We start from the raw sequence: 13,265 nt of genomic DNA, 5'->3' as shown, positions 1-13,265 counted from the left end.
CCGGATCAGAATTATCTACTTGCCTCGCAATGTTGATATAGTTGAAAATTTCATGCTCTTAAACGCTTAACATCATAATTATCTACTTGCCTCGCAATGTTGATACGCCCAAAGAAATCGAGCTTTCGTGGTCGGAAAAAGCCATATCTATCATATATTTTGGTTTTATAAATATAATGTGGTAAAAAAATCCCAATAATTTTTTTATTTAATCAAAGATATATCAAGATTTCTCTATTGATTGGGATTCTGCAAATCGTGAATTTTGTAAAAAGATTTACATTTACATAAAATAGTACAAATAAAAGTGGAATGGAAATAATATAAAAGTGGAAACGAGTCATGAGAAAATTTCAACAGTGCAACGCAAAAGCGTACATAACAACTACAACAATCTGCATGCAATATGTAAAACTACTAACGCCCAGGCCACCAAATTCATCCGCATCCTAGAAATATAGCAATGTCAACATTCAAATAACAAGCTCAAATTATACTCATCCAAAAACAATTTGAAAATCGGCCATAGTCAGCACCGAAGGTCCCAACTCCAAATCACCCATCTGATATGCTCCTCTCAAACGATCCCAAAACTCCCTTTGAGCTCGTCTCTCAGAGGATTTATCTCTCGACAGCCCCAACATCTTTTTCAGGCCCACCCCATTTTTCAGTAAAAAATCCGCTAGCTTAACTTCTTGTCGCCTCCCCTCGAAACCAACAAAAACTACTTCATTAAGATGACAAGCGATACACGGCGGCACCGATTCCACCGAATCAAAATCATAATCATCCCGGCCACCCTGCTGCTAGAAGCAAAATTTGACCAAACTCTCATCAATAAACATACAAAAAAATTAAAGTCAAGGGTGGAGGGTTATATTCAAACCTGACACTAAAAATCTGTGTGTTTTAGACATGGATCAAGTATGTTGCAAAACAAACTTAAAACATACATGTATAAATTGATATATACAGGAATGATATTAGATTTTAAACTTAAAAGTGGACATATAATAGGATCCAAGCCTGTTGTTAAAAAGAGATTCACAACCCAAAAGTAGCTCCAAGCCTACTGGAATCATCTTTCAGGAAATAGCGCATGCATTGATTATCAAAATGAAAAGCAGGGTGGGTAGTGACAAGCTTACCACGTCTATCTTGATCGATTCGAGCGACGGCATCACATGGAGCAACTTTAGAATAGCTCCACCGTTGCAACCGTGGTAACTCCAACACAGATCCAGTCGTTTCAGCAAGATGAGTTGAGGAATTTGAGGTCCTCGACTTGATCGGAAGATTGCCTATCACGGAACAATAAATGTTAACGGTAAATGAACAATAAATGTTAACGGTAAATGAAAATCATAACTGTCATGTATTCTCTTGGTCAGGGAAACTCACATCAGCGAAAAAACCAGTTAGCTCCAAATGATACAATCTGGAGCACCCAGCCAGTAAGATCTTGGCGTTCAGGCCGTTCTTCCCGAACGCTTGATTAGGCCGCCCAAAAGCGCCGTCATGCCTAAGAGTTATTGAATGGACAGAAGAATCCGTCATGTCAAATCTTCCGAGACAGCTGCCAAAGTAGTCGAATGAGAGACACTTGGATTCCGAAACTTTGACGAGGCATCTTTGTGTCGTAGGACGACCTCCGGAGATCATTTCATTTTCATCTACGGATAGGTTTGTCAAACACGGGGACTTGATTTCAATGGACTCAAGATTTGACCATTGGCAGTTGCCAAGAATTAGTGTTTCTAAGACTGGAAAATTAAGAACAAAAGGCTTGGAACAATCCTCACTCAGAATCTGAGCGAAGGAAAGATGAAAAACCTTGAGGCTAGGGAAAGAATTACTAACTGGGACTCTAAAAATGCAAGGCAATGTCAGCTCCAGTTTTGTGACCGACGTGCATTGAAAAAGAATTCGAGGTAAAACCACGCCCTCATGGTTAAAATCTATGTGCAGGTTTTCCACTTTTTTTCAACAGAACCGCGGTTATCCAAGTTGCTACCCTAACTGGATTATAAGAGTTATGGAAAAGGGAAAGCCGGAACTTGGTTATGACGGGAGTCCTGGAGAAAAAGATAACTTTGTCGACGAACTGGATCACTTCATCCTTCCTGGGAGATTTCTTGGCTAATAGCTCACCGTCCCGGATGTCTATCTTATGGATCATAGTCCACCTGTATTCCCAGGCTTTGGAAAGCAGACAGGTGCGGAATGCATCTTTGGCTGGCAGAAGGGACAAGACACGAGTAATAATGTCCTCCGACAGATTTGTGAGATAATCTTCACTGTTGTGATGATCCATTTGTGAATGGTAAACCTGAAAAAAAAATTAAATACGAAAAAATCCAGGGGAAAGGTTGACCGGACCCACCACTAAGCTAGATTCTGAAAATCAAGAATAAAAAAATGGTATAAATGCATACCATGCATGCAACCAACCAACCTCTAGAGCTAGTAAAAAACAAAATTGGCGGCAGAAATAAATTACAAACCAATGCAGCTAGAAATAAAAATCAATAAATCATTTGGGATCACCTCCACAGCCAGAAATAAAAATCATAAAAATCAATCAATCAATCATTTGGGAACGTTCACCTCCACAAGGCACACTAGCTGAGCAAAAATAACAAGAAAATAATTGAAAGAAAACAAGATTGCATTACCTCGTGGTTCTTCTCGGAGAGGGTAGGGTTTTGTTGGAGTTTTCTCCCCGGCCGGTGAGTTTTGGGGAGGGAAGGGGTTTTCTTTTGTCGCGTTTTACTTTTTAGTAGTGTTTTACCGATAAATTAGCTCAAATAAATGTCAAAATAGTGGGACCGAAATTGCCAAAGCCCATGATTCATAAAGCAACACATTTAAATAATTTACAATTTAATCTATAACCATTTCACACAAAAATTACACATTGAAATTATATTTTATCGACAGTCAGTAACACATCTCGTTTACTAGTATATTTTGATAGTTTTCTCCTTCAATCGAAATATATACAGTGTCTCAAACTAGTACATAAGAAACACATTAATCTTCACAAGTTTCTTCTTAAATCAAGGTTGAACCTCCATTAATATATGAAAGTTGAGTCGTCATTATGAATAGGGTTGAATAATAAATTTACTCAATTTTTTTCCCAAAACAAAATTTAGTAATTAAAATAATAATCTAATGTTACACGATAATCAAATATGGATTCTCACATTTTTCGAACAAAATACCAAAATGGGAGAACATTAATAATAATAATAATAATAATAATAATAATAATAATAATAATAATAATAATAATAATAATGGGCTTTTAAAATTTTAAACTCATTAAAAAATTTGAGATTCATTTTCAATGAAAAAATTGAGAATCGTTAGTCGACTCCATTAACAATGTCATTGCAATTTTTCCCCCTTCATATCATTTACCATGAATGTGTCCCTTATCTCTACTTTCATGATCCACTTTTAATTTTTTTTTTTTTTGCTAATATTTTGTGACTACTCTTATTTTTAGTTTAACTATAATTTTTTTGTTGAAACATTACAAGTTCTGGTGATTTAACAATGCTGCTGATCCAACGGCTAATTACAGAGCCTAATCGAACCGAATTCTAGAAAGAAAATTGAATATTCATAAGAAGAAGTTTTCTAAGAAGCCTAACTGATTACAAAGTAAGACTGATAAAGCATAAGAAGGATACTGATAACTAAATCGATTCAAGGATAACTAATGAAGCTCAATTGACAAATATCAGTCAATCCAAATCCATACATTCCCTAAAAAATCAGTATAATCAATGATTAAGTATTAGAGCCTAGTTGAAATAACGGATAAAGTTTTTCGTGTCAACAATCACTGAATCTTAACAGAATTTCGGGTTTCAGCTACCAGAACATGTCAGACAATACGATGACACGACAACAACGACATCTGTATTTGAAAACGAATATGTTATTTTGAAAAGTTTACCATTGCAGAGTACTCTATATATAGATAAGTTGAACAAAGCATAAAGGTAACAGACACACAATCTATCTTTGAACTTCTAAGAAACCAACCGATCTTCTCTGAAAAAGCTCTCTGCGAGCCAAATCGGAAAGTTAGCACACGTTGATAAGTCTATTATCTGATCATTTTGAGGATCAAATTTGTGCTTAAATTTCCTTTTGAAATCTATGTAATTGAGAGTAATAAGTCTTGCTGCTCAAATCGTTCTAGATTGAAATTTACTAAGTGTTTCAGTTAGGCAGTGTATAGTCCTACTGAAGTGGGTGATTTCAAATAGTTTGTAATTACCAAAGTCTTTTAGTACAATTCTTCTGTGAGAAAGAAGGGGTGATGTAGGAGTATTGAAGTCTCCGAACATCCAGAAATAAATTTGTGCATATTTATCTTTCAGTTTATCTACCTTAAGTATTATTTAGTAATCTCCAACTGCTTTTCTTTACAAGCCGTTTGTTCAAAAAATCTCAGTCAGTCTACTTCTGCATAGTTCATACTGATTGACTTACTGATAACCCAACTGACAATAATCAAATTTCAGTATTGCTAAACCAACCAAAATATTTTGTAGCTCTGAATTTACTTCCGATCCTAATAAGTGATATCCGAGTGGTTTATTCTTGTCTCTGAACAAAATTTTTTGAATGACATCATTCAACAGGATCCCAAAATTCTCTAAAGAAACTTTGATGACCAGAAGATTAGTACGTATTTTAATGAATAAACAAATATACATTTTGATTGATGTATTTTAATGAAAACAGTTATCTTATTCATTATTAAACAGTTAAAAAAATATAATTACAATTCTAAGCATATATAAGTTGAAGAATAATTATCAATCAAAAGGAAAGACAATAAGCATGGAATAAGTCCATCTTTTAGTTCAACCTAATCAATTAATTAAAGAATTTAAAAAACGTGAGTAGATTGTCGACAAATTAACAATGTAATTTTATTTCATAACTAAAGAGAGTCAAATGCAGAATCATGGTTAAAAAAAAATACAAACAAAGATCAATGTTGAATTTGACACAAGTCCATTCGAGTCTTTTTTTTTTTAAAATTTTCTGATCGATATATTGGCCAGACTTAAAGAGTGGTGAGCCAGGTCATGTTTGGATTGTTGACCACTGATTTCCTAAAAGATCAAGACTTCATTGTTCGAAGCAATATTTGTTTACGCGATGCAATACCAAAAGTCCCCCACAAAAGAATATTCATTGCGCATCAAAGCTTCACAAAGAAACCACAACTTGAAAATTATATATAAAAATACGTACTAGGAAATGAAAAAAGATTGATAGATGGTAATTGAATAAATAACAAAATGAAAAATGCAGTTCATTTCCATGCTTTCCTCCCACGGAATTGTTTGCCCGGCCGCGCTGCTCGTTTCTTCTTCTCTTGAATAGACTTGGCCACCTTAGCTCTCTTTGCTGCAAGGGGCATGGCTTTATTGTGTACCCTCTGCTCATTGCTCAGACCACCCGTCTGTGCAACATACAAACATATTCGAAAAATAAACCCAAGAAGAAAATAACCAGAGTTGAACGCGTTTTTCTCGTCAAAATAGCAACCCAACTCTCAAAAGGCAGACTCTTGAGTCCAAAGAACATATACGACACACGCACCTTTCTCCGTTTTATAGCAGTCCGAGCCTGGTATTCCCCTCTTTCCTCCCTCCCTGCTCTTATTAACGCCAGTTTTTGTTCCTTGGTTAGTTTCTGCTTTATTTTAGCCTGATACGAGACAACAACAGTTAGCACCAAGAATATAATCAATGTGAACAAAGGATAATGAAATTTGACAAATAGAACTTACGATATAAGAACATTGAAAAAGAATTACTCACGTCAAGTTTGGCAGTATGAACTCTTTTGACCCTAAGTTGCTCGGAGCTTGGAAGCTTAAACCCATTATGGGTCAAGGCAATCCTTGCCTCCTCCTTAGCCTGACGATAAATGGAAAAGAAGAAAACGAGTTGATGGATATTCAGGACTTCATAAAGTAACACTAAAGCACAAATAGTATCTCTTAATTTTTAATACATTCTTCGATCAGCATTAAGATCCAAACCTTCAGCTCTTTTATCCTTTCGAAGACCTCATTGGATAGAATGCCATCTTTTGCATCTGAGGAGGCATTTCCATATTTCACCCTAGCTAATTTCTTCAAAGCTTGTAAACTTTTATCGGCAGCATTTAGTTGTTCTTCAAAATCAAAGGCCTTCCTTTTTTGTGCTTTCGATCCACCGTCATAAACACCATCATCCCTCCTACTTGTATCCATTTCAAGTAATCCACTGTTTTCAGCATCATCGTTTTCATCCTCGGCAGCGTCACAGTCATCTTCATCGGACACTTCATTATTGAGTGGTTCGTCACCAGTGCTATTATCATCCATCTCAAAACCATTATCACTGGAACAATCACATTTGTTTTCAAGATCTCCCTCATTTTCACCACCACCATCCTTCTCGATAAGACCAACACCACCATGGCTCTCACAATCCTCACCGAGCATGCTAGCACCGCTCTCCTCATCTACATCCTCATCACTATCAACCCCTTGCTCCAACAACTCAATGTCGGGGATATCGCTAGCGACATTCACTTCACCATACGCCTTAGGTCTGGCCTCTGGGTTAATGGGCCTCCCTCTATCCTTCTTGCTCAACAGTGAGGGGAAAACCTGCAAACAAAATGTCAGATTTCCTAAAAGTCAGTGTGAGAGATAGTACGCATGTGTGTGTCCAAGGGATAGTGCAACACACCACTCGAAACAAATGGAGAAGGGCACGAACAGCTGAACGAACTCCTTGCTCCTTCGACTTGTCATACAGAACAAGGTCTTGCAGCAAATCTTCGGTCATCAGCTGAAGATAAGAGAGAGGGAAAAAGTACAGGACATGAATCTCGGTTGAAGTGCAGGAAGGAAAAGGGATAAACCACACTTCAAGGCTGTCAAGGAGTATACCAAGGGCATTCGTAAACATATCTCATGCACTGTGTGCAGCCCAACAGCGATGGCCTGCCAAGACACAATGATACCAAGTAAGGATCATCAAATGGAAGAAATATATCAAGAAAAACAAATTGGCACCTCCGGACGCGATCTATCGTGCACAAATTGGTTGACTATTTGCTTAAATAATGGTTCAACTGCATCTGGCGGGACCTAGTAAAGCAAGACGATTTCGCATCAAACATGAATCTTCGGGGTAAATAAAGAGATAAGAGTAAAGAAAGTACAAGGAGATAGAACTTGGGTGAATAATAGCTAAGCTAAAACGAAGTATACCATGTCATGACATGCCTGAATAGCAGCACGAAGTAATCTTGCGATATGGCGTTGATAAGGCTGCAAATGCATTAATAACAATACTTTGACTAAAAACCAAATTTAAATGCACTATAAGCAGACTTAGGTGAGAAAATCATAGTAAGTTACCACCTGAGAGTGGTACATCAACACACCTGGACATATTTCTGAAGGTATGGATAGAAGTTTAATAAAATCAAACGGTGAAGGCCAACAGTTCGGGCAATTACTTCGAGCAACATCATCTTAACCTAAGATGATATGGAAAATCTCAAATATAATTGAACAGCATAAGTTTATCCAATTAAACAAATCAAAAGAATTATATCTTAATCAAGCACTGAACATCAATTACCTCAAACCTCTCGTTGCAATTTTGCAGGCGTGACAACAGTTTTTCCACAAAGCCCTTTATGCAGAATGTTGTACAGACTTTTATTTTACTCTTTATGCCAGAGCATATTAAAGAAAATGATAGGATAAAATATTGAACAGACCTGCGCATCTTTCAAATGATTCAGTGGGGAACAGTTGTTTGTGATACTACTGTCGAAAGACAGCCTCTGTTTCTTCTTCATGCTACGGGCGACTCGCAGCAGTTTTGCTTTCTTTTTCTTTTTGCTAGATGTGGTGCCTTTATGGCTTGCCTACAAATTCAAGGATCAGAAAACTGGCAGCGAAATAATGCATCTGCAAACAACATGAGGCACTTTTCTATTCTGTGTTAAGATTTGTCTAAACCAAGAAGAAATGCCACATATATTTCAAACAATCTTATTTAGTATCTTAAAAAAAGAGTGAGATAAGGGGAGAATGCAGACGTTAACAATGCTGGAGGATGTGCTTAGGGACCTTACACTTTTTCCAGCTGGTAGTATCGCACTAATGCACAAGGGTAGTCTCTAAGGCATGTACATAAATCGTATTAAAAGTAAATATAATGAGCAACCAACCTTGTAGAAAGCCTCTTTAGTCAGTGCTATTTGAGGCAGTTGAGCTGTTGCGTCATCTTCGCCGCCAGAATCATTACTATCATCACCATCTAAAATCTTCTCAAAATCAAGAAGAAATGACAAAGCAGCTGTCATGATCCTGAGAAAGCCAAACATGCTCACAGCTTTCAGGACTCCATAGGAGTTTTGAAACACAGAAGAATTAGACTACATCGCATGTCAATTCAAACCTTGATGATGAATGAAAACATGCCATACATATTGCATTTGATGTCCTCTCATCAAACCAAACTTTCCTTCGATGGAGATCGCACAGGGTAACTAGTGCCACTTTTGCTTTCGCTTCTTCCTCTTGCTGCTGTGCAATGAGAAACGACAGCATGAACTGAGAGAAAATCAACCGATACGAGAACCACAGATTATCTAGTAGATAAAATACCTGCAGCATCCTATATAAAACATTCTGAAGTGCCCGATTCTTTGGATCATTCTTATGCTTCCGGTTCATACCCCAAATACTCTGAATAACATGAGAGAATGCCAGTTTTTTTAATGCCCGATCTCCCAAAGTCTGTAGCTCCACGAACAACACAAGGGTCTCAGGGATATCAATCATCTGATACAAGAGAAATCAGTTTCAACCTTCATTTAAAGGTACACAAACTCTGACATAGTGCCAATACAAGATGTAGTTGACATAAATTAAGTCGAATAATTAACCCTAACACTGCAGGCACAGAAAAATCTAGTTTCCTCCGTTCCACAATAAACTTACCGTGTCTAAATCGAATGCTTTCCAAGGCCATTCAACCAATTAACAATATAATCCACACTAAAAAGCTGAGTAACACGTAATCAAGATTTATCCAAAACCTTAGATGCTTAAATTTCCCATAAAATAAAACAGAAAAATGAAATTTTGCAATACAAAAAAAAAAAAAAAAAACTGTACCTTGCGATTAACCAACAGAACCAGAGCTCGAGTCACATTCACCCTGAGTCCGGACGGCAGGCATCGTGCAGATGAATTTAAAAACAGGGCCAACTCGTTTGGATAACCGAACAACTGTTTCGGGTAAAATTTAGTGACATGGGCCAAAAACATGGAACGATCACCTAAATCCCGAGCCACCGTCGGGTCATTGGCGATTCCACTCAACGAGGTGAAATTCAACGAGGCTTGCCTCTCAAAGAGCTCAAGCAATGACTTAAATTGATCGTAGATTAGGTTTAGCTCTGACTCGTAACCTTCTGGGTCATATTTCATTTTGCTTTGCAGGTTCGGTAGATTGAGCTTCTCTGAAACTCGTTCTGAGGCAGATACCGAGTCTTGGGAATCCATCCCTAAAACACCACTCGAACACCGCTGGGCAAAGGATGACGAATGGGTGGAGGAGCCGTCGGAAAATTGTGTTTAAAAGTGTTGTAAAAACTAGGTTTACATATTATTATTATTTTTTTTTAAGAAAAAAAATATATTTTACGTAACACTCATAGTAAATATTTTAAAAATTATTTGAAGTTTTCAATTTGGTCCTTTTGATTTTTTTTTTTTAAATCATGTAATTTTAAAAGAAAAAGTTTGATTGTTAATCAAATCTTTAAACTTATATACCACACTCTCATGAATCTCTTAAATAATAACTGGTTTACTGTTTGAGCAAGCTACATTTGATATTTTGTTTCTAAAAATACTGATCGAGAACAAAAAAAATGTGTTTTTAATTGTATATCATATATCGTATCGTTTTCAAAATATTTGAGCTGCGGACATGCCAAAATGTGATGTTCTAGGATTGAGACTATGATCGAAAATTTTAGAGCAAGTTGTTTTTTTTAGTTGAGTTGTCTTTTTTGTTTCCTAGTTTCTCCTATTTTATATGTCACGTTTCTTAGTAGCGATTCGTCGTGTCACGTCCAAATTAACCCAACTCAATTCAAATAAATATGTAGTAGTGTGAGTAGAGATTATTCCCGCGAGAATGTATGAATTTAATTGTGCTATAAATAAAATATAGTAAGGTAATGAGATATTTTCAAAATTAATTACTACTAAGAAATTAAATTTTATCAAAACTAATTATAATGCAGTCAGATTAATAAATAATTTGTTGGTTGTAAATGGGTTTACAAAATAAAATATCTATCAGATGGTTCTATTGAAAGATATAAAACCCGTCTAGTTGCCAAAGGCTACACTCAAATAGAAGGTATCGATTATCACGATACTTTCGCACCAGTAGCCAAACTTGTAACGAACCGTACTTTTACTACTTTTCAAAATTTGCGGAAAAATTAAAAATTTTCTTAAACATAAAATTCATACAGTCGTTACTTATCATTCAACATAATAATATTTAAAATCAACATCTCATACTCAAATTTTCAAACAAAGTACTTATTCCAAATTATCTCACAACCAACATAAAAACATAATATTTTTAAAGTTTTCATAAAACATAAACATAGTGGTCCTCGGGTTTAGCCTTCCGCTCAGTCCAAGCCTGCCCATTGGTCGCCACCTCCTGTCTCCTCATCAACATACTCACCTGCATCGATCAAGTCTAGTGAGTCTAAAAACTCAACACATATAAACTGGGAATAACGAGTACTACATAATATAATCGCATACAACTTCAAAATAGATCGTACATACTTCAAACTTGAACTTTACATAATAAACTTAAACTTTCATAAACTTGCTCTTTACATAAACTTTGAACATATTTGCATACATAATATGACGTGCCATCACATAAACTTTTCTTTAACATGCTTTCATACTTCAACATACTTAACTTCATCATTTTGTGTAGAGGATGTTTCAAAGCAAGTGACCCATAACATAATAAATATCTGATCAGACAAACCACAGTACTGGGCTGACAGGGACGTATCCACTGCCACATACATGAGATCCCTGTTCATAATTTAACAGGCCAGTTGATCCACGTTCATAATTTAACGCTTCACAACCACGATCTAACCCGTTCATAATTTAACGGGCGGATTGGTCCCCGTTCATAATTTAACGCTTTCCAATCCTAACTTCAAACCCGTTCATAATTTAACGGGGTGGAGAGGTCCTGGCCACGTTCACCGACTTCCAAACACATTCACTTTTGGTCACAAGACATTTAGCGTACCTCAAAAACTTCAAATATTTTCTTTGCACGTCATACATACTTACTTTGCATTGGGGGATTCGTTGGATGTCAATCGGGTCGTTGCTGCAACATACTAATATGAATACATAAACTTAACTTGTACAACTTAAACGTAAATGTCATGCTTAATCCCAAGCTAAATAAATTCTTAGAACATTCTATAATTTCCCATGACATAACCTTGTAAAACATCATATTAAACCATGGTATAAAACCTCAAATCAAACCTTAAATAATAAAATAATATACCTAAAATCTGAAGGTACACGGACCCCGTCCCTAGGTCCGTATCATGGTCCGTGTCCGTGCGCTTAAAAATTGTTGTGATGAAATAAGAAGGCACGGACACCGTGCCTACCTCCGTGTCCGGGTCCGTGTCCGCTCCGTTCGACGAATTATTTTATGAAAATTTTGCGACATGTCTATTCTCCCAATTAACACATAAGGCATCAAGATTCATCACTATGAGACCATTCTAGGACACCATAACAATGAACTAAACTTTTATAATCACCCTACAATTCATACGATCCAAAATATTGTCATTTATATTAAAGTTTATTTCTTACGTCATCTTAATAATTCAAGCTCTTAACGACAAGAATCAAAACCTCAAAAATACTCTAAACATCATTACTAACTTTCTTATATGCAGCAACGATCACCCGTCGATCCCCAACAAAGCCTGCAACATAAAAACTTCAAGAACATATTAAAATTCATAACTTTCTTGAAACACGATTTGAGCAGTCATACTAAAAACACCATAACTCACTCGTTTTTAATCCAAATAACTCGAATTTTATATCAAATCGAACGTATCGAAAAGATATACGTTTTTGTAATTAAAAGTTTTCTCAAAATATGTACCGAAAAATCGCAGTTTTTTACAGAACAACAAAAACGTTAATTTGGTGATCCAAAATTGTTTCAAACTTGATCTAGACGTGATTGCTCAAACCTCTACGCATCGCACATAAAATTTTTGCATAAATAACAACACAACGCATAATATGACAAGATCGATGCATCAAGAAAAGAATATACGTGCCTTTTGATATTTAAAAATACCAAAACGACGATACCGAAGCGGAGATGATACGAGAGACGATCCGAGACGAACTTGGCTCAATTTCTTCAAAGAAAACTTACTAAATATATGCTGGAAATTTTTAGAGGAGATGTGCTCGTTGAATGAAAAAAAAAAGAAGGAAGAAAATGAAATAAATAAATTGAGAGAGGAGTGTTTTAAAAACACAACCTTCTCTTTAGTCAAAAAGTTTAATAGCATGTTTTGTTTTGTGTTTTGTGTTGTGTGTGTGTACGTGTATATGTGTGTGTAAATGTGTGAGTGTGTGTGTGAGTCAAAGTGTGTGTGCTTGTGTGTTGATATATATATGTGTATATATATATATATATACCTACATATATATAAACAATTGTAACATATGTATTTAATATACTAAAAACCTATTTAAAAACATTTAACATACTAATTTAAAATAAATCTCATATTAACTCCATTATAAATTTTAAATTTAAATAAGATGCACAAATACTACAACTCTAAAATTTTAAAATCAATTAATCATTTAAATAATTAAGCTCTTAAATTACTAAAATTAATTAAATTATTTAAAATACTCCATCCTTATCTTAAATAAAATACTGCATTAAAATTTACTAAAAAAATCGTCCCTATCTCCTTTCCTCGATCTCGCCTCGAATAATCGCCTGAAACATAAAACTCTAGAAAACATTTTAACGTACATTAAATAAACATAAATAATTAAAATAATAAATTTCATAAATTAAATA

At 35.5% G+C, this 13,265-nt stretch overlaps 2 protein-coding genes across 3 annotated transcripts; both read right to left on the bottom strand.

Moving 5' to 3' along the window:
* Positions 1 to 353: 353 nt before the first annotated feature.
* On the bottom strand, positions 354 to 2,412 carry LOC140810211 (uncharacterized). The gene is made up of 4 exons (XM_073168083.1): positions 1,402 to 2,412; positions 1,149 to 1,301; positions 537 to 806; positions 354 to 449 (listed from the first exon to the last, which is right to left on the bottom strand). The coding sequence occupies exons 1-4, from the start codon at positions 1,660 to 1,662 to the stop codon at positions 354 to 356; spliced, it is 780 nt and encodes a 259-aa protein (XP_073024184.1). The 5' UTR covers positions 1,663 to 2,412.
* Positions 2,413 to 5,196: 2,784 nt separating this feature from the next.
* Positions 5,197 to 9,702, bottom strand: LOC140808882 (uncharacterized). Of its 2 annotated transcripts, none has more exons than XM_073166211.1 (15): positions 9,233 to 9,702; positions 8,720 to 8,896; positions 8,511 to 8,638; positions 8,281 to 8,419; positions 7,825 to 7,974; positions 7,683 to 7,736; positions 7,483 to 7,578; positions 7,307 to 7,366; positions 7,109 to 7,183; positions 6,983 to 7,036; positions 6,780 to 6,881; positions 6,083 to 6,697; positions 5,859 to 5,957; positions 5,638 to 5,745; positions 5,197 to 5,497 (listed from the first exon to the last, which is right to left on the bottom strand). In XM_073166211.1, exons 1-15 carry the CDS (start codon positions 9,620 to 9,622, stop codon positions 5,348 to 5,350), a joined length of 2,397 nt encoding a protein of 798 aa, XP_073022312.1. In that variant the 5' UTR covers positions 9,623 to 9,702; the 3' UTR covers positions 5,197 to 5,347. The 2 variants fall into 2 exon arrangements, with proteins under 2 accessions (XP_073022312.1, XP_073022313.1); XM_073166212.1 differs by having other exon boundaries at positions 8,511 to 8,635.
* Positions 9,703 to 13,265: the final 3,563 nt, after the last annotated feature.

The sequence above is a fragment of the Primulina eburnea genome, chromosome 13 (genome assembly GCF_022965805.1).
Source record: "Primulina eburnea isolate SZY01 chromosome 13, ASM2296580v1, whole genome shotgun sequence".
NCBI classification, from domain to species: domain Eukaryota; kingdom Viridiplantae; phylum Streptophyta; class Magnoliopsida; order Lamiales; family Gesneriaceae; genus Primulina; species Primulina eburnea.
This window is presented reverse-complemented; position numbering and strand designations above follow the sequence as displayed.